The 25,902-nt window shown below is 36.6% G+C and overlaps 1 protein-coding gene across 15 annotated transcripts in view; it reads right to left on the minus strand.

Moving 5' to 3' along the window:
• The window catches only part of LOC103717424 (mediator of RNA polymerase II transcription subunit 12), a 31,297-nt gene extending 10,358 nt beyond the window's left edge, over positions 1-20,939 (minus strand). Inside the window, exons 1-11 of one of the 15 annotated variants that reach the window (XM_039123715.3) lie at positions 20,720-20,938; positions 15,770-15,829; positions 15,301-15,406; positions 13,427-13,676; positions 12,508-12,669; positions 8,033-8,104; positions 5,399-5,452; positions 5,175-5,279; positions 4,342-4,491; positions 3,876-4,232; positions 1,437-3,757 (exon numbers count right to left, since the gene is read on the minus strand). In XM_039123715.3, the coding sequence (XP_038979643.3) occupies positions 1,437-3,757; positions 3,876-4,232; positions 4,342-4,491; positions 5,175-5,279; positions 5,399-5,452; positions 8,033-8,104; positions 12,508-12,627 (3,179 nt within the window). In that variant the 5' untranslated portion in view covers positions 12,628-12,669; positions 13,427-13,676; positions 15,301-15,406; positions 15,770-15,829; positions 20,720-20,938. The other 14 variants (XM_039123714.3, XM_089929555.1, XM_088718017.2 and 11 more) reach the window with 14 other exon arrangements.
• Positions 20,940-25,902: the final 4,963 nt, after the last annotated feature.

Genomic DNA, 25,902 nt, shown 5'->3' on the forward strand with positions numbered 1-25,902 from the left:
CATCCCCTAGATTCTCTCCACAAACCAATTCCTATAATTCCAAAGTGGTGACACTGGTTATGATATGGATTCCAACTATATGTCCCAAGCTGCAAAAAAAAATAATTTCCACCAAATGTTTTTGAGAAAAATGAATCTCCATGGTCATCCAAACATTTTTTTTAAGATGCTGTCTAAATACAGTTTCAAGGGTTGGGCTGTTCAATTACTGGCCCAAGAAATGCATGACACACCTTACCTTTTTCTCCCAGGATGAAAGAAGTCAAAAGGTTTGCTAGTTGCTACAGTTTTTATTTCAGGGATTTCTCAAAGTCTTTTTGCATTTGTATTTTAGGGTTTTACCCTAAAATTTTTTATGTACTAAACATAAGCGTAACTCTATACAAAACACAAGCCTGACTGTTTACAGGGAAGAAAGGTAAAATGCCTTGTGTGCGCTAAACATAAAATGGCAGTTAAACAAAGGACTAAGTGCTAAGTTCCTCGGCAGTTATGCTGAACATGCCGCTAACACTTCATACTGCTCTATGTTATATTACAGCAAAGAGACAAAATCCTAAGATAATCACAATTCAACAAAAAACTGTAACAGTTGTGATGAACACATCAGAGTTAGCTTATATACAAATATGCAACATTAAACTAGCATCTGATACATAAGAACAAATTCATGATGTACCAAGAATAGAAGTGATATAAGCATTGGGTACCTAACCGCCGCTGCTGCCGGCCCCATTGTCCCCACCACCGCCACCGCCACCACCATCATTTCTAACATCAGCCCCTGCCATCGCCTCCACCACCACCACTGCCGCAACCCCCACCACCTCCACCACATTATCGTCGCCACCACGGCCTCTACCATATCACCACTATCGCTACCACCACATATGGTCGGTGCCCCCACCACCATTGTCATCGTCACCACTACTACTACAGCCTCCACTCTCCGCCACCGCCTTGGCCACTAATATCTTGTTTATGATTTTAAAAATAATTGACTATATCAAACATGTTTATACTTTTAAAAATTAAGAAATAAATTTTTCTTTTTATATTTTTTGCAAATCAGGACAATAAAAGTGATACCAAATGCCTCCTAACATATAGTATGAAAAGTGAGAACAAAGTACAAGACAGCACTAAAATTGTAATGGGAAAAAAAGAAAGCAATGTAATGCTGTTAATGAAGCGAAATGGAAATGCAGGAATTTCATAATGACAGCTGCTGCCAACAGAATAAGAATCACTGGGTTTAAATAAAGCACATCAGCCAGGTATAGATGCCTAGAACTGAAGGAAAGCAAAAAAGTAAGCAGACCTTGGTCATACAATCATTATGAACAGAAGCAGGAAAAAGATCAAATGTATTCTCCATAAATCAAGATAAGCATCATTCACAAGATTTTTAGGCAATGACAAATAAAATCCAATACCTTTGCAGGGATGATAAAAGAAATGCCTCCCCAACTTGGCAGACTTGGTTTTCTCTATTTTGTGGTAACATAATACTTCTCCCAACATGAACAGCAATGCTTGGTCCGCCAAAAGTCTTCCGTAACAACCATAGCAGGAACTTTACTACTGAAAGCAGGTCAGAAGCTACATCCAATATACATAGGATGGACAATAGCTCATCTTCACCAATCCTCCATCGAACAACATTTCTATCATCAGTCAATACAGAAAAGATCCCAGTACAATTACTCGCATTGGAAGTAGCTTTTTCATTTTCTTCAACAAGTTGCCTGATTGTTTTTAACAACCAAATAGATATGGATCTCCTCTCAAGCCACCTAAGCCGCTTTATGGCCTTCCTAATATTGCTGAGATGTGTTGTTTTCATCCAGTCAACATCTTTAGGAACTTCACCTTCACTGTCAGATTTGTGGTGAGTACGGCTCTCTTTATTATCACATACATGACTAGTAGATGCCCCTTGGCTGTTTTCAATCCTAGCAGCTGCCAGCTGTGCTAGACTTTGTGTTTTACGCACAGTTTTTTGCCTACCCCTTGAGGGAAGTTTAGTTGATTTAAGAGGCATCTCCACCTTGAATGACTCCCGGGATTTAATTCCCTTCCTCACCCACCAAGTATCTTCATCATCTGACTGGTTAGAAGAAAATCCTTGACAAGAAGAGCTCCTTTCAATACCTAACTTTTGCCTCTTTGCATGCCTACATTCCTTGCAGCCAGATATCACTTCTGTCAAATGAACTTTTATGTCAAACAAACCTAAACGTCTCTTGAAGATCCTCTGAGATTCTTCAGGGTGTGTTTCAACTTGCATTGAATAAGGAAACTGCAAAAGAGTTGAAATCAAAATCTTCAGCTCAGCAGCTTCATCTTTTGTTTTGACATGCTTACCTTCTCTTACAGAAGCAGAATGATCCTTATTTTTTTGTAGAGCAAACCTCTGATAACTGTCACCTTTGGTGCCCATGTCATTGAATTCATCACTCAGAAGTCCACGGAGCATAAGTTGACGCTCATTTGAGTAAACACACACAATCTCATATAACAGTGGAGCTTCCACAATTTTTGCTTCTGCTAGAACATCAACCAAACAGGACCCTGGCAGCTGCTTCAGAATTTTTTGATGTCTTCTTCGTCTTTCCAAATCCACAGCAGTCACATTCCTATCCATGATTCCACTAACAATTAGCTGCCTTACATAAGCTGGAGGATAGAAGATGCCATTACGAATGAGTTCCATAATGAAAACTTCAACATGTTTGAAACCTCCAGCATTCCCAACTTCATGCTGATCTAGCCAACACACAATAATGTCATGCAATGGACCAGGACTTTGAAAGATATCAATTTTATGCTTTCTGCTGCCAGAGAACATCATATTATTTACAGCCGAAACGTTTTCCACCAATGTTCCACCTAATGAAGTGTCATGAACAGAAGTTGCTTTTCCACTGCTACTAGATAACAATGTACTGCCACTCTTAGACTGGGATGAGATACGCATGTCTTCAAGTTTAAGCTTCAAAAGCAAGAGTGCAATATACACTTGTGAAAAATCTTTTCCGCCTGTAAATTTGTGACTCTGTGGGAAGACAGTACGGCAATCTCTATAATCACATGTCGCCCATTCACATAGAAAAAATACAGAGCAAATAAGAGGCAAACCAACAGTTCCAATCCACTTCAAAGAAGACCGTAAACATGGACTGACTTCAGCAACCCATTGTTCTTCAATAGCCATATCAGACAAATCTTCAAAGAGAGAGTTATAAGCAAACTTCAGATCGCCTGTCATCAAAGCTCTATCCAAAGCTTTCACAACTTTAGCTGCACCATGACCTTGAAAACTAGGGTTTACGATTTTGGCAAGCTTAGATGCGCGTTTCTGAATAGATGAAACAGTATAGCCACAGGACAAATACTGAAGATAAGTATCTTGCATGTCAAAGCGAACACTCTCTACACCCTCAGGTACTTTTGGTGCAGTATTTCCACAATTTAAATCAGGTACCACACAGGATGGTAGAGGGAAGCAATCCAAAGCAACAAAAGTATCAGGCACAGAAAGAATCATGTACTGCAGGATACGAACCAGTGCAGAAGTAAGCGATTGCTTTTTTAAATTATCTACCGAACTCAAGTCACTGGAAGAAAGACCATTGATGGCCCGGACAGCTATGTCCACAAGCATCCGCACATAGGTTTGTGACATCACAATGCTCTCTATTAAATCAAACACGACAGGCAAAAGCAACTCTAAAGCTTCAGGTGAATCCTTCTCCTGAATGCATAGATTGAACAAGCATTAAAGCCCGACAAAGATCTTGGGAGGGGGGGGATCCAATAAGTTAAAGATATAATGAGGCTTCCCTCTTTTTTCTTAGACGACTATCACTTACCTGAAGTTGATCAAGGACCCACTCAATGATAAGAGAAGGAAGCAGCAATCCTTCTGAACAATGCCATCGAAGAAGCTGCACCGTATACCACCATTTAAAGTGCAGGGAAGGTTCCTCATTATCAGGAGTAGCTGGGACAGAGTCACTTTTGCGTTGTGCTGGTCCAGGTCCAGCAATAAGACCCTGTGATGATTGATCCCTACCAGGTAAAGATGAAAAAGAACCGCCATCTTTAGAGAAAAATTCATTCAAGAGCTGTTGCAAGTATCCAATAACATCCTTGGTCCATAAATCAGTGCAAGATAATGGTGTCTTATCTGGAGCTGCAGAAGAAACATTCGTGGAGGTAGGCCGAACCTGCAAATGCAAATACACAATTCCCATGAACTGGATAAGCAACAATCAAGTAGAAGAGAAATTCAGATGACAAACTAATGTTCTCAGATAGCTTCAAGTAGCTTCACACCTGATTAAGATAAGTAACTTTGATAAACCACGTTGCTCTTAAAAATGGCACACTATGGTGAATAAGGACTTCAAAGAGAGATTTACGTCTGTAACCATGAGGAACATGTTCAGCCAAGGAACGCAATCGTTTATGATGTTGTGATAGAGCCTGCACAGAACGGTGAAAAGTCTGCATGTTCAAAATACATGAAAAATCCAAGAAAGAATGGAATTCATTATTAAGGCTAGCGCAAAGCAGATAAAAGCTAAAAGGAAAGAAAAGACAAAATAAAATGGCTCATAAGTGGCAGCTAAACATGAATAACTGTTAACAACTTAACATGGTGACTCAAAATACATCATGAACAAAATTCCAAGAAAGAATTGAATTTATTTGTAAACACTAGTGCAAAAGCAGATAAAAACTAAAAAGAAGGAAAAAAAAACATAATAAAATAGCTGACAAGTTGCAGCCAAACATGATTAACTGCTAACAAGATGATGGCTCCCAAACAATGAACCCAATTTGAATTCAAAATACTGACGATGAAGAACATCAGAAAGACAATAAGTTAAAATGAAAGAGAGGAGGCGGAAAAACCAACAGAGTGCCCTTTTCTATAAAGAGAAATCTAGTTGAAATTTATTGGAATATGTCTGTGGCAAAAAAACACATAGTATATAATCTTTATGATAAAAATAGAACATGTGAAAACATATTCCCTTTGTCGTGGATCAAAATCTAGAAATCCATAATGATTGATGAAGTTGATGGCCAATGGAAAGCTGAAAAAATCAGCAAATTGTTATAGCTAAAAGAAAAAATAGAGCATCATATTCAAACTCATAAACCTCAATCCATTTCCTGCGGAAGTCTTCGCTACAAGACCTTTGCTCCGGGAAAACACCAGGTTTCAATAGAGATCCAGAAAGAGGCACTCCATAAACCTGGCCAGCCTGTTGAACATCAGAGACTCGAGGATTAGTTCACAAAATTATGCAGAATATTTATAAATAAGCAAGTAGCCAATAAATAGACTTTATATCAATGTGGAGCAAAACATGCCAAAGATTACCTTTCTCTTTTGTGCACGAGATTCATTGATAGCTCTGAGCCGTTTTCGTATTGCCTTAAGATAAAACAGCATGATAAATATTAGTTAAGCACTAACTTTAACCAAGCAATGGTTACTTCTGTCAGATGTAACTATTTTAAAAAATTAACTTAACCAAGAAAATGACCTGCCTAAACAGATTCTTTTTATTAAGATAAAGAAGCAAGTTAATTGATAATGGATATACAAGGTAAAATGGAGAATGACAAGTCTTGTAAGCTATAGATAAGAACTAAGCTTAGCACATAACTTTTAATCTAGCAGTGGTTACTTCTGTCAAATGCAACTATTTTGAAAAATTAACTTAACCAAAAAAATGACCTGTCTCAACAGATTCTTTTTATTAAGATAAAGGAGCGACTTTTCCTTTTTGTGCACAAGCCTAAAATTCATGGAATTCCCCTTCATCATCACTGTACTACTTAGTCTTTTGTATTATTATATGTATTATAGCTGCAGGTTAAACATGCCAACAAGCCCTACATTTTTCCTGGATTTTTAAGCAACAGCTATAAGAATGAGTCATCAACTTTTCTAAAGGGAGTACTATCTGGTTAACAGAACAAGTGGGTACGTCCACACCTGTTATGGAACCTATTTTGATAAACCATTTGGACTTGGTCCATAACATAGATCTCTTTCTCTAGTTGGGATGGAGTAATGTTTAACAAAGCCGGACCTAGCCCCCACCCCCCCCAAAAAAAATGCCACGGAAAAAAAAAAAAAAACCTGTGTGAATAAGGACAAAACTAAGGCCTTGTTTGGCATCATTTCCAGTTTCCAGTTTTCAGATTTTATTTTCAAAAACCAAGAAATCTAGGCAGAAAGGGTATTTGGTAACCCAGTTTGCATTCATTTTTTTTTTTTGGAAACTCTCTCAATTTCTAGGAAATGTGGGAAATTAAAAATCTCATTTTGAAGATTTTGAAAACCAAAACCACCCATGGCCACCACCACCGCTTCCATTGGGTCTCACTACCACTACGTTGGTCTCTGACGCCACCATCAGTGGTCATCAGCCGTCGTCCACCACAATCATGTCCACCAAATTCCATTGTTTTGGTACCAAGCACCGTCAATACCTAACTGTATGGCACAGTAGCAAACTGTACCATACTGACACAGCATGCAAATGCGCACTAGTTGAGTACCAATACAACATTTTTTGGTTTTCTTTTTTTTGTTTTAAATTTTTTTGTTTTTGAGGATTAATTGAGGTTTATGGATGTTTAAAAGGAAAGAAGAAGAAGAAGAAAAAGGAAAGAAAGCAAGGAAGAAAAGAAAGGAAGGGAAGAAGAAGAAAAAGGAAAGAAAGAAAGAAAGAAAGGAAGGAAGAAAAGAAGAAGAAAAAGGAATGAGAGACAGAAAGAGAAGCAAAGATACATGCACATAAAAACACCATCACACAAACATGGATCTCTAATCATAGACAGCAGACTTTTCAATAATAATTTTTCTGATTCTTTCTTTAAATTGAATTAGTGAACTGTGTCATTACGAGAATGGGGTAGCTTATGGATCAATTAACGTCATTTGGTCAAAGGACTTCCACAGAAAAGTAGCTTGAGAAATGATTGATCAAGAAGTATGATTAAAGACAATGATTTAGGGAAACAATGTATGCACTAATTAATTCTTTCTTTAAAAATCCAACATCTTGTTCATTACTATATAGTGAATCATGTATAAGATTAACTAACTCAAATGAAACAGCATTACTTAAAACTTGTTGTCCCTATCCATCACTATCTGTTATTTACAGTGTAAAGTTGTAAACTAATAATTGCATTTGGTTTCTAAGAAAACAAAAGCTGAAAACTATAAGTGATGCCAAATGCTACCTAAATTATCCAAGTAGATGAGTCTAGAGCTAATTATTCGGACATGAAGAAAACCAAGGGTGGATTAGACTAAACCCAACCCAAAACCCTTTAGCAACAAGAAGGAACCAAGAATGCATCACGAGCCAGAAATCAATTTGCACCAGGAAGCTCATGCCACTAATTAAACCAAGCAAATCCACTTGGATCCCTAAATGTAGACCATGATTCCATTTCTAGGTCTATGGTAACAGTATTTGCCGGTCTTCTTGGTAGTTTCATTGGTATATTGGGCTTTGAAGAATTTCAAAAGCCATATAGGAGGATACTGTCTCTCATTTACTCATTATTCTACCTAACAGAGTCTTCACTCCATATGCACCAGAAAATAGCCCATAGTACAATCTTTCAACCAAACCACCCACAACCAACCACAGCTTTCTTGCACTTCCAACACATTAAAAATAAATAATTATGATACAAATAAATGAAAGACATTTTTCTCTTAATTCTTCTGAAGGGCAAGGGTTTCACAGCATCACTGAGACTGCTTTCACCAGCACCTTGATTTTGATTGTACATATGCGTTTATTCCATCTTTTTACTCTCAACAAAATAAAATCAAACCAAAAAAGACAAGATAGTCATTTTATTATTTTACAATTCAGAATAGATAAAATATTATGTAATTTGAGCTTGAGGAACTAAATTCACCAAAAGAACTTTTCAGAAAATTATGCATTCAACATTAATGTTTGATCAAAGATAAGATTACCTCTTTGTATTTTACGATCAACTCAGGTTTTAAAAAATTTGGAATCTGAGCCAATGCAATCTCTCTAGCTTCCTAACATCCAAAAAGAAACACACGCCATAAATATGCCCAAAGGGTTCAAGCACAATCACAAGAAAATGAAATGTGAAATAAACTACAACCTAAAAGAAAATCGGTCAACCACAAATTATATGATAAATGGAGCATAGCATATTAAGGCACACATGCTAGGTTAGAAGCATGATTAAGCAAATATGCAGATCAGAAATGCAGATAACATTAATACTTGAACCAAGAACTAAATAAACATTTTGAGAATATACTTTTCATGCTGACAAATTTCTTAAAAAAAGCCTCCAATAAAGCATAACAGAAGGTTTACAAGTTCTGCTTAACAACATTCAATTTTTTATGGCTACACAATCAACAATTCATAAAACAATACCACAGGTAAATATACAACATCATTATGTGAATATGCTGGCAGAATATGTCAATTGGCTTAGATTGGATCAAATTATATATTTTGAATGGGTTGCCAACAAATAATTTTGAGTAATGATTCTGCAGATTTACTATTTTTTGCTGCAGAATTTTACATATCATTTAGACAATTGACTTAGAAATACTGTCTTATCCAAAAACATGGATAGAATTTGTAACTTGTTTACCAAAGAAGATGCCTGCAATAGGATCAATGACCAAAAGAAGCATCGATGAAACAATCTAGGTGAAGGCTTCCATTGCTCATATCTTTCTTCACTTGCTTAACTATCTTTTGTTTGATAAAATGTAATAAAAATTAAAACATTATAATAGTGTTTGGGCTATAGTATATTGTGACATATAGAAGCCTAAATGACTCTTCATATCACCTGTCCAGTATTCAACAAAATACACATCTCCAATTCCATGAAATATTTAGCGGCACCAGAATGATATATGACATGTAAATTAATGCTATGACGTTGCAGGAAGAGAACACTAGAAAAGGTTCCTAACCAGCTAGACTACTTTGTTTGGCTTTTAACAAAGAATCAACATACTTCCAATACTTAGCAGACTTGTTCTCTTATAAACACGATGCAAAAGGGAAAAATACTGCCATAGCTGCAAGAGCCACCAACAGAGCATATATTAAACCATCTTGAGGATACCAAAGCAACTGAAGAACTTGAATATGTAAGAATACTAAAAAAAAAAAGATACCCAAAAAATTGATCATAAAAAGATTAGTGTAGTACTAATAATGCAAATTACACATTTAATAGTCAAGAAGCTTAGCATGATGGGATACTGATTTCAGGTCATCAAATGCTTAAACCCAAAGATATTCATATTGGTTCATTCGTGTATAATTGCAAAATATGTACTACTTTCGTACATCTACATTCTACACAGATTGTATTACATATAGTCCATATATGGTTCTACACAAGGATTGTTGTGCCGAAACCAGAGCCCGGACCGGTTGCCCGGTGGCATGGTTCAGTACACTCCCATCTTGTTCCATGCCAAGCCCGTAGTGACATAGTAGAGGGGGCAGAAGAGAGGGAGAATGGGAGAGAGAGAAAAAAAGAGAAGGGGGAGAGAGGGAGGGAGAGAGAAGGAGAAGACCGGCGGAGGCCGGCGGAGTGCATCCCAACACAGCAGAGAGGGCGGAGGAGAGGGAGAATGGGAGAGAGAAAAAGAGAGAGGAGAGAGGGAGGGGTAGAGAGAGGAAGGGAGGGGGAGGGAGAGGAAGGCAGAGGGCCAGGGAGCCGAGCGGAGGGGCGGAGAAGGAGCTCCACCTCTAGTTCCCTGTTTCATTTGAAACAGGGTCCCGGAGGAGGCCTTTTTTATTTTCGAAGTTTTTAAGTAAAGCCAGCAAAACTTTTGAAAAAATTAAGTGAAGTCGGCAAGGAGTTTGTCGATTTCACTTAAAAAGTTCAAAAATAAAAAGAAACCCCTTCAGGCCCTGTTTCAAACAAAACATGAAAACCAAAGGTGGAGCCTCTCCTCTGCCCCTTTGCATGGCTCCCCGGCCCTCCACCGGCTGACCGCCACCCTCTTTCTTTTTCTCTCTTTCCTTCTCCTTCTCCCCCTCTCTCACTAGTTTCTCGTTTTGGTTGTCGGAATCGTCCCAGTCCACTGCTGGTACGACTTAATACGCCCCAAAACAAGCGGCTCGGTACGGTTCTGCTAACCATGGTTCTACACATACCCCATCTGATTCATCATAGTTGTCTGTAAGGCTTCATCCTTCGAAGGAGAAATAAAGTTGTTACCAGAACATATTCTATATTTTTTATCCAATCAAACCACAAGAGTATTACCCTAGGCCTTAACCAACAACTTCTAAGAACTACTACACAAGATCAACTATTTTATGATTGATTACCACCATTAAAAGTCACTCCCATCCACAAACTACACAATTTCTGATGAAGCAATAGCAACCTCTACAAACTTAGCGAACAAAAGTATTTTGATTCTCCGAAAGACAAACTCATAATTTTTCATAGCCCTCTTTACTTCAAATACTCTTATTTTACGTATATACTTAACATTGCTATCATCAATATGACTAGTAAAGCATCCTAAATCGTCTTCATTACTTCTATTGAATAGCTTATCAAAATAACTTCTCTATCTTTCTTTGATCTCGTCCTTCTTTACCAAAACTTTTTGATATTCATCTTTGATGCATTTTACACAAGTCAAGTCTCTAATTTTCAATTCTTTTAGTGTTACAATCTTATTGATATCTTTCTCCTCAACCTTAGTTTCTATCTTATGATATTAACTCTTTGTATGCCTTGAATCTAACCTCTCATACCTCCTCCTTAAATTCTTTCTTGGCCACCTTATGGCTTTCATGCACTTCTACTACATTTAGTTAGTGTTCTATAACACACGTTTTTACCACCTTTGCGAGGCCCCACCTCCTGAACCGGCTTGGGCCGATCCACTCAACCAAAGCCCCCCACCCCACCACGGTCGAGCACGTGCTTTGCGCGTATTAGCGTAGCAGTAGATTCCCCGATGGGTGTCTTCTTCCTAGCGGACTCCAAATAGGAATTGGAGTCCTAGGGCCACCAAACTCAAGCAAAACCCAAGGGCTCATGTATAAAAAGACGCCATCTCCCCTTCACGACCCTCCACTATCGAGCAGTGCCTCTTTTTCTCTCTTTTTCTCACTTGAGTTTGCCAAAAACCAAGTTATCACCTCTTCCCCTCTCCAATACTCACCCTTCCTACCATTCTCACATTGGGGTTGCCGCTATTAACCTTGAATTCCAACAAGAAATCATCGCATTTTGCCGATAAATTCCTCCCTTGCTTCCTCTTCTTTTTTTTTCTTATTTTGCTTGCTTCCACCATCAGCCATAGCTGGCATCACTACTGTCGCAACCATTACTGGAGGCCGGTCCTCTAACCGATTTTGCTACTACTGTCGTTGGCCTTCCTCCATCATGATTCAAACACCCTGTCACCCTCCCCTTTTTTTATTCTTTTCCTTCTCTTCCACTTGACATCCGTCATCACTGGCCTTTTGTCGTTGCTCATAGTTGTCTCAAAACACGCCCCCCCCCCCCAAAAAAAAAAAAGCCATCGCCACCCTCCAACCACAAGTCCTCCTCCTTTCTTCCCTTGTTTTGAGGAGGCCACAAAGGATATTTCCCTTTCATCTTTCTCTCTCATCTCTTCTCTCTTCTTTCTCTCTTTCCTCTATTTCTCTCTTCACTCCCTTTACTTTCTCTCTCCTCTCTTCTCTCTCTCTTTCTATATGGACCTATGGATCCTAGTGGAGGGTCCCGTACTCCTTTTATATGGACCCAAGTTGGTCTCGATAAAGGGACCCTAAACCACCTGGGTACCAAGGAGCGTGCTGCCCCCTCACCCCAACCTTTATTAAGCATCCCTGAAACTCATCACGAGCAATCCCTATCATACAATCTTCATTCTGATTGAGTTTCTGCTTCATGATCCACCGATTAAGTCACTTAAATCTGACCTACCCGGTCCTATCAGTCGTTGTTTTTGAAATTTTACCACCCTTAAAGTTGCTGAATATGAATTAGTTGGGCTTTAAATTGAATAGGTTTGGTTGTTTCGCTTAATTGAATTTTTGAGGTTTCAAGGCGAAAAGAGGTAAGTAACCCCGACACTCCTTAGTGGTTATTTTCAATATTTAAGACTTTGTAAAAATTATAAATGATGTTTAACATTAACAATTCTAAAGTTCTGTTAAATGAAGGATCAAGCATATGATATAATAAAAATTGTATTTTGTCATAAAAAGAATGGTTACATGAATACTTTATTGTTAATAACCAGTTTATGTACCATAAACTCTGTAATGCCATTTAATGCCTTTCAACCTATCTATCTCTAATCTTTTAAAAACACATGCATTAAGAAGAAATGACCTAAGAAAATTCATTTCAAGAAAATATAATTAGAGGCTCTCAGATAGCTGTGTACAGCCCCACCAAGGTTATAATAGTTGGCATTTGGCCCTGGCAACAAGTTGTAATAGTTAGCATACGGCTCCACCAGCAGGTTGTAATAGTTGGCATGCAACCCCACCAGCAGGTTGTAATAGTTGGCATATAGTCTTCCTGGCATATTGTGATATTTAGTTGATTATTGCCCTAACACAAGCACAAAGTGACCTTAGCATTATGCGTGAGAGTATTATTTTATAATATGATAAGGCTAAATGGCAAATATTTTATGACTCTAGTTATTTATTACACTTGGAATCATATTTATGAAATTTGTATAGTTAAAGCATATGTGAAAGCATAATTGATTTTAGAGTTTTTTGCACACATATTCTCCTAAATATTGAAATTGCATGAATACCATACTAAAATTGATATTTGCATGTATACCTTTATAAAATACTTGTTTTGCATGTAAACCGTTCATTTTTTTCTTGCATATGTACCCACACCATCTAACGTTGTCAAGAAATTAGTGGTTTAAAATTAAAAATGGCTGAAATATCCTTAATAGATAGATATGCAAAAAAAATTATAAAAGTATATATGCAAATAATACTTTGCGAAGATATTCATGCAATTTCGCATATTTAGGAGGGTTAGCATGCAAAAAAATTTAATTTTATTTTTTTCTATTTCAACCAATTTTAATACTCGGATTTGTCTAGTGCCTGCTCCTCAATGTTTTCCATAAAAATATTGCTTAAGAAAATATTGATTTGACAATTAGATAACAAAACGAGTTATGAAAGTTCTTTCACTAATCATGGATTATTCTACTTTATTCTTCTTCATTTATAATAGTCACTATATCTTATTTCATCGAAACATAGCTTATAATATTTATTGTTATAGATGCATATATGAGGGCATGTATTAGAACATAGAAAAAGGCTAGAATCACCTAAAGGCACACGATAGATTGCAATGATCAAGCTTTCTTGCTACTACTATGCTCATGGGTGGAAGAACAACATCAATCAGCCCCAAACACTTCAGACTTATTAACAACCTCCATGGCCATGTGGAAGAAGATCAGCCCTTATATTGTGTACCTTAAGCCACTTTTCTTTGGAGCTTCAATTTTCTTGAAGAAGAAAAGATCTAGTATATGAGGCCCATCTTGTCATAGTAATTTTAAAGCAGCCATCAGCCTACACATGAGAAATTTTCTAACTCTACAAGATAAACATTACAAATCTTATACACTAAAAGATAAATACTGCAAATCTCTCACAACCCTTGTTTAAAATAATTCATAAAGCTAAAGGCAGGACATGACCATCTTCATGTAAAAAAAGATATAATGAATGGTTGTCTATGGTGGAGACAGAAGTCAAGGGAATGGTTTTGATTCCGAACAGAGAAGTGAACAAGAGTCAAAAGAAATTGAAAAAATTTTCAAAAACGGTAGAGATATTAGTTTTTAATGAGACCTATTAACATGTTACCGGCTTTAGAAATAAAAAGAGACATTCATAATTTTAATTAATTTTTAATTTAAATAAATATGATTTTGGCTAATCACATTAGCTAAATCGCTATGTCAAAGAAATTCATATAAAAAGAGTGTTTTGTGAGGGCATGCACATAAATATCAATTTGGAGGGCATTCATGTAATTTCATATATTTAAAAGGGTATACATGCACATAAATTCTAATATTTAGAAGGATCTTTATGCAAAATTTTAAAAAAAAAATTGGATGTATACCCTTCTAAATATATGAAATTGCATGAATACCCTCCAAAATTGTTATTTGTATGCATACCCTTATAAACGTTTCTTTTTGCACGTTTACCCGCTAACAGTATTTTTGTCATTTCAATTTTAAACTGCTAACTTCTTAATGGCGTTAGATGTCCTAGGTAGATACGCAAAAAAAAAAGGGTATACATACAAAACAAGTGTTTGATGAAGATATACATGCAAATATCAATTTTAGAAGGGTATTCACGCAAATTCCAATTTTTAGGAGGCTATGTACGCAAAAAAACCCCTTGATTTTATGACTTGCTTTATTATATTGTTACTATGAAATAAATGGAAGTTATTATCTCTAAAATTTATGCATGATCTGGTAAGGTAGTGTAAGGCTGACTGAGATGTGTAACTTGCTCTTCTTTTTTATCATTTCAAACGAGTAAAGCCGCTAGGAGCAAAGAGTGATCCAAGCTTGGGATTTATGCTAGCTCAGAGGCTTTTGTAGCAGATTATTAGTTTATTAGATGATTAATAATATTATGGACTTGTAGTTGATGTTTTGTGGATTTTGAGATTATGGGATTTTGAACATTTTAATTTTGCATTTAGAAACTCTCTACCAGCAACTTATTCTTGACTTAATTGACGGGAGACTTTGGATCTTTTCTTTGTTATATTTTGTAGGAATCGGATTTAAGTTGTTATAGTTGGCTTCGTGTTATCGTGGGCTGTAACACCATGGTAGCATGGCGGAGTCATATTCTGGATCTGGGGCGTGACAAGCTTGAACTAACAATTTTATCTTAATGTCAAAATAGCAAAGAAAGGCAACCTTGCTAATCAAGTTCAAAGTAGAAAGATGGCTCCGATTCCACAACTCTTCCCTTCCTAGTTATCCAACAAGTTAGCATAAAAAAGAATGAGAAAGTCTCGATATTACACAAAGGTATATAAATAGGGAAGAGATGAAAGAAAACAAAACATTTCAAGTAGTAAAATAAGGTAAAGCTATGCTGGTGTCCCAACAAAATTTAAAAAATAAAAAACAAAAGAAAAGTGATAAAGAGAACTCACCTCGATTCCTTCAACAGTCTCTTTATATCCAAATTGTAGATATTCTCTTGTTAATGTCTCTTCAGGACAGTTATGGGTTTGGGGATAGAAGTCTGGTGGCCCAAGTCTACGGAAGAGTTTTAAGAATTATAAGAAAGAATATAATGTTCATATAAATAAAAACAGGTATAGTCGCAGGCATAATATTGCAAAAACGCTAATTCTCAAGATCATTTTGCATCAGCAAGCAGAGCGAATGGAACTAACACAGGCACATGATTATGTGAAAAATGTGAAAATGATTTATTAGTTCACTTTGTAGCTAAAAGGTGAGAGAGAAAGCACATAACACAGGATAACGTAAGTAAATGGCAGAGAGGAATAGAGATTTATGATGGAAGAAATTATCCAACATAGTCAATAATGAGAAGTGTCTCTCCCAACAAAAATACCAATCTAATGTGATTTTATTTTCAGGTGCAAAGTTTACCGGCAATTGAGTGGTTCTTTATCACACTTTAGCTTATAAGAGGATAGTTGTGGTTGTCGCCTGCAAAAACAAGTGTCAGAAATTTTAAGTAATGATTTACAACAACAACCTTGGAGAAGAAAGGTAGAAATATATTGAGAAAAGTAGAAATGGCTTTCTTCAATTATAAACACCACTGAAATGAACTTTCAGCTTCACCTAGCTATTCACAAGATGTCCATGTATGAGTTAGAATATAATGTCATTGGGCATGCATTTACATACAAGTTCAAGGAACTAAAAAACATGTACTATTAAGTTTACCAGCATAATCTTCTGTAATGTAAAAATATTCATCACCACATGACCAACAGTTTCATGCTAATGGAGGTCCCCTCATATGTGAGTAGAAAATACACAAGAGGAAAACATTCTAGGGCAAGAAATGATTATGAAGAAATCTAACTAATGAAGCACATGTGGTTGAGCCACTGGGCCATTTTACTTATATTGAAAAGGACTCAATGACGCTTACGCAACAAGACTAAATTACATGGCTGATAATTAGACTGCAACGTATGCACTGTTTCACAAGCAAGAGAACTTAATAATGATTATCATTTTGTCGCCATCATTAACTCCCAAGGACTATTTACATGGCCAATAATTAGACTGCAACATATGCACTGTTCACAAGCAAGAGAACTTAATAGTATTTATCATTTTGCCACCATCATTAACTCCCTAGTACTATTTCTCACCATACTTTCCTGCCATGATAGGAAGTGCACGGACCTAGTAGGCCTGTAATTAAACAGCAATCTCAGAGAAGTGCTGAATTGAGCGTATTGTACAGTAATTTTACACCAACCTAAGGTGCCAAACATTTTTTATATGTTGCACAGAGTTCTAACATATGTCTGCATAGTTTGACATCCTGAGCGAGTTATCATGGTTCTGCTGTCACTAATAGCTTGATTCTTATTTGAAGTGTTAAATCAACCAACAACCAAGTTTTACAATTTTGTTAAATTAAACCTGACCCATGCAAACTGTAGATATCATCTGCTTTAACCATCAACAATCATTTTAACTATTTTTTTGAGTTCAGCTTTACAAACCCTTACACCAATTCTTCCTATTAAGGACTGCCTTCCATTCTCATGCAAATACTTTCAAATCCTTTTAGAGGTTCCATCCACATCAGTTAAAGAATTTTTATCTGTTATTCTAGATTCCTGAATGCGTATCCAAGCACATTTCCTTACCAATGCCTCGTAAAATATTAGTTAAAAATGCTAACAAAGGCACATTTCTTAAAAAAAACATCAAGTAAAAGAGTGTTATTATAACATAAATTCATTAGAAGCAATACTCTGACAAAAACAAAGGTTTTTTTGCCTATGACAGAAAACAACAAAACTAGAAGAGCGAGTCGAATCATAAGCTTGCCATTCCTAGTTAAGCAACCTTATAATTTTCTGTAATTATAAGCTGACACCTTTTGGACTCTAAATTTAAGTGTTTTGTTTATGTCATATAATTCAAATATCTTCCATTTTAAAACGCAACTACTGATGTGGGGCAATGGCCTAATTTATACAATACAACTGGCCATGCTAATACTTGTACCAATAATTGTGTCACAATTTACGCCAATAAAAGGATCGAAAGAAAGAAAAGGATGAAGAGATCCAAGCAGAAAAGCAAAATTTGGTGAGTTAAGGGAGTGCTTATAACGAGAGATCCAAATGGCATGGAGATAGAGAGATAGTAGCAAATCAAAATAACTTCAACTAGTATTTCTCCTTTCGCATCTCCACTTCTCTAGTGGTGGTGACTGCAATCACTTTACCACCACTCATTTTTGAAAACAAGGAAGAGGGGTAGGATTAAGAGGAAGTGAATAAATGAGGTGAAGGACAAGAAAAGACAATAAAGTTTTTTTTTTGCTGGCCTGGTGGTTAAAGATATTAATTTTGATAATTTTAATAGGTCTAGCTTCCTAGTTTACTTTTGATGTTTGGTGCATTATCAAACATTTCTTGTCAAGGATGTAGTAGCACACATGGCTGTGCAATTTAATTTTCATCTAGGACATCGCTTGTAAGGCTATATCAACACAATAAAATTGTGCAACAATAAAAATAAATAGAACAACACCATCCCATGTGTAACTAGTGACTAACTTGCAATGCACTCGTCATCAAAGTATATCAAGAAATAAGCTATCATAGAATGGAAAGAAAGGATTTGATACTTGATACAAGAGGCATTCTTTGTATCCATACTTAGGATGTAGGCTTCCAAACAAATTTCAGGTCCTCAAACCTACATATTCAGCACTTTGATTGTTGATTGGTGTGGAGATAGTACTTACAGACCTCACCAGTAGAACAAAAAATCATCATGTTGGATGTTTCTAAAAATGTGTTTTTAAAAAGCCTTAAAAGGTTTCATGAATTTTTAGTATAAGTGCATTTCAAATGTATAGAAGCATAACCCTAGTTGGGTTTATATGACTAGAAATCAGAAATAGCATTCGAAAACCTTGAATGTGTCCAGTATGGACTATAATTTTGCATTAAAAAAAATGGTATGCTAGGCAACCAGACTTGAGCGCAACCCAAACCCAAAGCTAGATCTTTCGACTCCAGGGTCTAGTCCCAAAAATAGATTTGATGCCCAAATTGCTTGATCTTGAACTATGAAAGCTCTGACTTAATTTTATCCAATAGAATGCAATTACCCAATCTTGAATAATCTAAATCTAATCCAACTAACAGCAGTACCAAAATCAAGTTCTCTTCTAATTTTATCCTTCCCTCACCACTTTCCTCCATTGCACACCAAAGAAAAACATCTGTTTTCTATAAGTAATTTCACTATAATAGCTTTTCTGACAATGCTCTCTGAAAGCTCTTCCTTATGAATATTACTTAAACCAACCACACCACTAGGGATGTGGAAACACTCTATAAACCATTAAAGAATGATGAAAGTTCAATGCTCCAATTTCACACATCTTACAAACCGTCATATTGGGGGTGGTGTTTCATATTACTTACAGGAAAGGGCCACAGACTGAAGATGCAAAAATAGAAAGCAAATATACCTAGATCCATTATAAGAAGACAATATATGATGTTAAATTTGAACGTAATTAGTCCTCCAAGGAATAGGATTAAGTTTCTAAATGACATTTTCATGGGTGCTCAACACATCCTTTTACCTAAAACACATGGATGCCTTGCAAACACTATGGTAACACGAGTTCACCTTTGCGCTTCATTGTGGCATCAAATTTGGATCATTGTTCAATAAAATGTCATGCTCCAAACCCTAAAAACTAAAATTTGTACCCACGCACTCTTGCATCAACCAGTCGGCATGTGCATACATTGGCACAAGCATAAGCAATAGGTAAAGTCAAAAAGAGATCAGCTTCATAATTGTTCTCTTTTCAAAACTACAACATTTTTCTATCCTAGGAGAAGCATTACCATAAGTGTTATCATGGAAAGAGACCAGCTTCAAAGTTGCTCTCGTCAAAGTAAAGTATTGCACTCTTCTATTCTAGGACCAGCATTACCAAAAGTATCATCAAAAAAAACTATTTAAACATGCCACCTACCAGAAAATATGACTTGAGAAGTATACTGAAGCAAGCAAGAGTGATCATAAACAATCAAACAGCAGCAAAAAAGTAAAAAACTGAGAAAGCATGAGACAAGAATCACCTTGTATTCAAGGTAAAGTTCGAAGTGGACAAGGTTGACTCAGCCCTAGCATTTTCCCTAGAAGATGCTCCACTAATGGCACTGTTATTAACTCCACCACCACAACTGGCAGCAGAATATCTTTGCATCTCTTCCCACGATTACTGGCATACTGCTTCCAATATCAGAGCTGATCTGGACAGTATATATTACAGTCCACCATAAAACAGAGTTATATCTGACCATGAATCATTGGAATCAAGCCTTGGTATAAGATAACAGAGCAGGAGTTGGTCTTGTACACTCTTAGTAACAATCGAGGTCTTCAGTGACTGTCCAGGCAGGTGCATGAGTTGAGTCAATGCCAATGGAGAATATATAGATGACGCTCACAAGTTACTTCAATTAAATAATGAATATTCCAATGCCGGAACCCCTATGAACAGCCCTGCGAGGCAGCTCAAATCACCCCAACAAATGCCACCTCTCTAGGGTCGCTTGTGCAATGGCCAACCCAATCACCATATCACAATTTGAACTAATGTCTTTCCCACCAAAAGATAACGGAAGACGTGGAGCAACAAACTATATTGCAAAAGTATCTAGCCATCACCGATCAACTGCAAGTTCACCAAACTAGCAACACGTCTGACTGCCCAGTTGGATCCCCGACAGAATAGTTGCAGCCCCTTCTAAAACTATCCCCTTGATCCCAAAAAAAAAAAAAAGAAATGCAAGCTTTTCACAAATCACTGCATTATTACAACAGATCAATTAAGTAACATAAATTGACTAGCAACATATGGCAACGGTGTTTAGTAAAAAGATCATTCTACCAGAAACTTAAGTTCCAGAGCATCAAAAATTGATAAACAGAGCATAACAGCAAGCAAACAGGCTCAAGCTCACGATCTCGCCATCTTTCTAGCAGAACGAAAGAAGAATCCCAGTCAATCATTCAAAGCGCAGTTCAAACTAAAACACTTTCCAGTGCTAGAACAATTCCTACCCACTAAAACCTGCCTCTACAAGAATACTTCCAAACAAAGAAACCACGAGAACAAACAATCCACCAACCCAACCCACAAAAACCCTAGCTTTGCATAAAGAGACGACTCCATTTCCTCCAAACCCAGAACCAAAAACCGGACTCCGACATTCAGATCCCAAATCCGCCCCGGAACAACCCCCAAGATCGAATCTTGCCAAAGCCCTGAAACTGAAAAGGAAGAGGCAAACCGAGGAAGCTCACCCGATTCCTTGACGAGCTAGGGTTCCACACCCTCCTCTTAAGGGTCAGAGAACTAGAGTTTCGCGAGCCGTGGAATCTCGCGAACCCTAGAATAGGGGAATAATTAAGAAAACGAACGAGGGCGTTTGACTCTTCTTTTTCGGACGAGAGGAAGTATATATAATAATGGAGTGCATTAACGTGTGTGCGTGCGAGGCCCTTTTCCGTGTCGTTGGAGACGGGAGGGAAGGGATCTAGGGAATAAATAACGGGATTGAAAAATATTCGGGGGCTTCATTTTTTCCCAAATTGCCCTCTGTCCTTTAGGAATATCACAGCATGGGGCACTGTTTGGCTGGGAAAAATTACGCAAAGGACCATTTGTGGTGACCCAACGGACAGTCCTGTAGTTTTAACTGGTATGGGCAAGGGAAGATTGGCTTGTAATGGTGGCAGGGCTTCTATTAGTGCAAGTGACCGTTTTGCATAATTATTTTTCCAAACAAAGTAATTTTTTCTCCTTAATGTATCCTTATAGAGTCACTAAAGTGGTAGCTCAGTAGAATTAGGCCTTACTTCTAATCAAGTGGTTCCGAGTTCAAAACGTACGAACGTCGATTAAATTGTGAAGACCGGATGCTTCCTGCTCGGACACGTGGTTTGGAAGGGCTTATTGGTCCACTGGTAGCCTTGTTGATGCTAGGTGTGACGTACTCACACGGAGGGTAACCGTGTCGGAGCCCAGAGGGATAACGAACCGGGCCCACGGGTGGGAAGGGTATGAGTAAAACCGGCCAGCGTGCCCAACACACGGTCATTTCTGCCTGCATCAAACATTCTCCTAGCGGGGTGGAGGCCGAGTGGGGGCTGCTACGCGGAGGTAGACTTATCCCTTCCTTCCCCCTTCCCCTTTTCTTAAGCAAAAAAAAAAAAAAAAAAAGTATCCTCATAGAAATAAATATGTTTTTATTTGTTTGCTTGCAAAAAAAACTATGATGGTGTTCAATTGGACATAATATATAACTTTTTAATGGAGTAAATATCTTTTGTATTATGGCATGCAATTTAATAAGATTGTGAAGTCGGAGGGTTCTCAGTAGAGTTGAGAATAAAGTATGTAATTTATAAAAAGATTAGTGTGACAAGAGTAGAACTAAATGAAAAGATACCATATCATATGGCAGTGTTGTTCTTTTGTCTGATATTATAAGAACTATGGTCCATAGAAGTCTAATTGAATATCAGAGTGTGGGAGAGATCGAAAGTAGTTCTCTTATATCTACACAAAAGACTTTAGTAACTTAGCCGCTTGGTACCCTTCATATATATTGTTCATATTTAAATATTCAGTTGTATAACACTCGCATATGAAAAGGCTTGGGAAGAAATACTAAAAACACATATTTGGCTTTATTATGAAAAGATAACTTCACAAAGTTTGCAACTTATAAACTATTTGGTTACTTTTTATATACTTGATAAAAAAAAGACTGTACATGCTCATATATACCTCCCTTGCACTAAAGTCTCTTCTTTGATTTTTAGACTTGTACTGAAAAACCTCCCTTGATCTTTACATTGCTAGCTGTTAAATAATATCCTAAGTTTAGCTAATACATATTTGCAATTAAAGCCAACAAATGACCAATTAGTATACAAAAGCATAAAAGGTAGCACCTCAACCTAAGTTGCACTATACTATGTTCATATCAAAGCAAACTTTTCATATTGTAATTAGGCAAGTAGTCCTAAAAATATATGAGACACCAAGTCATTTTTTCTATAATAATTTGACTTTTTATGAATCTCAAAATTTGTATTGCTTTTCTACTTTCCTAATAAGCACAAAATTTTGCTTATACATGTGTTGTAATTGCCATCTTAATGTCAAAGTGGGGAGAAAGATCAAACTGGCTCTTTTATCTACATAAAATACTTTATCAATTCATAATTAACACTCTTCACCTGCACACTGACATTAAGGTCAGCTAATTATATATTATATTCATGTAAGAGGGCCTGCATAAATGCTAAAACATATATTTGGCCTTTTCTAAAATATAAAACACATCATAAGTGATCTAGTTCCAGTACAACTTATAAAACAAAAAAAAAATTATTACTTTTTTTTACAAAAAAATATTTAACTACTTGTTATATACTTGATAAATAGAAACGTTATATATTCATAGCATTGCCAAGTGTAGACTAAGATAAAATAGTTACACTCCGAGATATGTATTTATTTAGGTTAAAAAGTTCCAAATGGTTAATATCTCCCGTAAATTTTAGGATACTAAATATTAAAAATAACTTTTGTGTTTAGGCAATATACATTTGCAATCAAAGCCAACAAATAATCAATTAGCATGCAAATGCATAAGGGTAGCCCTACTACCCATGTCATACATAATCAGACAATGTCAAATAAAACTTTTAGAATTGAATTTGAACTAAGAGTATCGGAAATAGATCATATTGTAATGATTTATATGAATACGTTGTTGATGCAGGAGCATGGGCCCAAGCCGGAGGCGCACGTGGTGATTGAGTTCCTTCCTTGGGTGAGCACCAAATCACATTAGGTCCACAAAGTTCCAGCAACAAATTATAGTGGGTCCAAGTTTTCAGCATCAAGTCACATTGGGTTTAGTTGTCCCAACGTCTGATTTAATTGAGTCCAAGGGGTTGGAGAGTCTTGATTTAATTTAGGAATTGAGTGGTTGAGTTCATGTGTGAGAGGATTGAGTCATTGTGTGAGGAAAAATTAAGTCCAAGTTGTGGTGTGATTGAGTCCATATAATAAGTAATTTAAATTCACAATGGGTTAGTGTCTTCGACGCCTAATTAGATTGAGTCCAAGGCATCGAGTGAGTCATTGATTTATTAGGAGTGGCCACATGTCATATGGGATAGAGTCCTAAGGAGTTGGATTTGATTTCATGCAGCAAGATGGAGTCCCACTTGAAGAAGACTCATACTTGTGGCTGAAATTCCCTTCCTAGTCTCCCATCCTCACGCCAAGAAGAGCTTCCACATGTGGCTAAGCCTCAATTGGCAAGTTGTCTAGATGATCAATTAGGAGATTTGAATTTTAAAAAGAGTCCTTATGTGGATAAGAGTCTAAATAAAATTCTGGTTATAATCCTTATCTTTGCCAACCTCCCTCTCTATATAAGGAAAGGTATGAAAAATGAAATCAGAATTTTTGGTGTTTGAAAAAAATCCCTTTTTTTGTTTACATGAAGAGAGACTCTTCCTATTTTGGTGCGACGCTAATAGGCTGGAGGAAAGGTGGGATGCCTCTCCTCTTCACGCCTTCATTTGGATTGAGTTTTGGGTGAGATTCTCATAACCAATTCATCCTTATCTCCTCCTTGACCCACGCCTTCCCTTTGTTCACGCCATTACCTTGCCACATCAGCAACCAGTCTATTTCCTTATGCCCAAACCCCTATCACGTTCTCCTTAGAGTCTTCAATTAAAATCCCAACTAACTCCACTTCAGCCTACATACATTGAGTCCAACCAATTTCAACCACCCACTAGGATTGGTGCCCAAATTTTCTCAATTGGTCAATCCTCCTCGAAGCCAATCTAGTTCAACCAGCAACCCATCTTCTTCCTCCTCCCTTCTACCAACAAAAAGCCCTAGCCGCCATTGATAAGGGAAGAAGAAAAAAAAACGAAGAAAAAAAATTCTGCAACCCACCCCGACCACATCAGTTGTAATCTTGTAAATCTCAAAGAATCGGCTTGTTTTTTACTTTATAAATTCTTGATAAAAACAAACTCTTCAATACAAATGAATTGCCAATGTGTACTAAAAGCAAACTTTTAAAATGCCACTCGGATAAGTGCTTTATCAAAAAATAGATATGGTGACCAATGATAAGATTGTTCTTTTTTATTTCACCCTCGTCCATATCTCATTGAACTACTAAAAGACTCACATGGCTGCCTTGAGCTTAGACACCACACCAATAATGAGAACATCAAGTTATGCAAATTAAACCAATACCTACCACATCTCTAGATTTAGCATGAAATAAAAACTACGGAGTCTTCAAATATCCCAAAAAATGTCTTTTGCAAGTAGTACATAAGAAATAAGGCCTCCAAAGTGCACAAGAATAATATGGAAATACTAAAAGGTTATTCGAACAAGTTTGAAGATTGATTCCTCGAGATTCATGCCAACATCAACTAGTGGGATGAATATATTTTGGACAACCACCAAACTTCCAGCATAAATTTATGGGAGGATATGAGGAATAGACAAGTGTTTAATAAACTAAAGTGTCAATTTTTTATATCAAGCCGTATTTAAGAGAGTAGGCAAGGGCACATCAATCCAAAAGTGAGCTTCATTAGCACCAACAGAGATGATATTTACATGGGATTACTTCCATTGCATCTAACATTAATTTAATTAGCTTTTAAATGCATCTCAAATCATCCAAAATGAAGGTTTGATGAAGGTTCTATGGATGATGTGGATGATTTTATTTAAGAAATGTCAATGCTGCAGTTTCACATATTCACTAAAATACCAATCTATGATATTTAAAAATAATTTTCTTTTTTTTCCTTTATTTTTACCAAATTTTCTTGTTTCTTTCTTCTATAAAAATATTTCTACTTTTTTATATTATCTTCTATTTCCTTTTAGGTGAATTGTATTATATGGGAATTCGAAAAATCCTATCATCTTTAGAAAATTTCTCCTACAAATGTCTCCTTAGTATACTCAATTTTTAATCAATCATAGAAATTGATAAATCTTTTGAAATTCTTCTCAAAATCCTGTATGGTGAGAGGCTACTTAAGAGCATGTGATGCACAGTCACAATTTGGGAGAAGATTATGATGAAAGGCCAAGATTCTTCTATAAGTCTCTACAAAGATCGAAAGTACAAGACTAAAGGTCTAGCAGAAACATAAGATGTTAAGCCTTCTAGTTATCCCTTTTAATTTTTACTTACTTTTGCTTTTAATTCTTCTAATTCGTATTTATTCTTGGTCCATTTTTGGTTTTCTATGAGAGAGAGGCCAACTAGACCAACTCAAACAAAGTTGGCTGGTGTTGACGATTTTGAGTTAAAAAATAGAGAACCGCAATTGCGGTCCACGAGGGCAAAGCTAATGCGGAATGGCTAGGGTTGGTTTGAAACTACTGCTTAGGCGTTGGGCAACTGAAACTT

The sequence above is a fragment of the Phoenix dactylifera genome, chromosome 3 (assembly GCF_051530095.1).
Source record: "Phoenix dactylifera cultivar Ajwa chromosome 3, Ajwa_hap1_PhDact_Kaust_v1.1, whole genome shotgun sequence".
Lineage (NCBI taxonomy): Eukaryota > Viridiplantae > Streptophyta > Magnoliopsida > Arecales > Arecaceae > Phoenix > Phoenix dactylifera.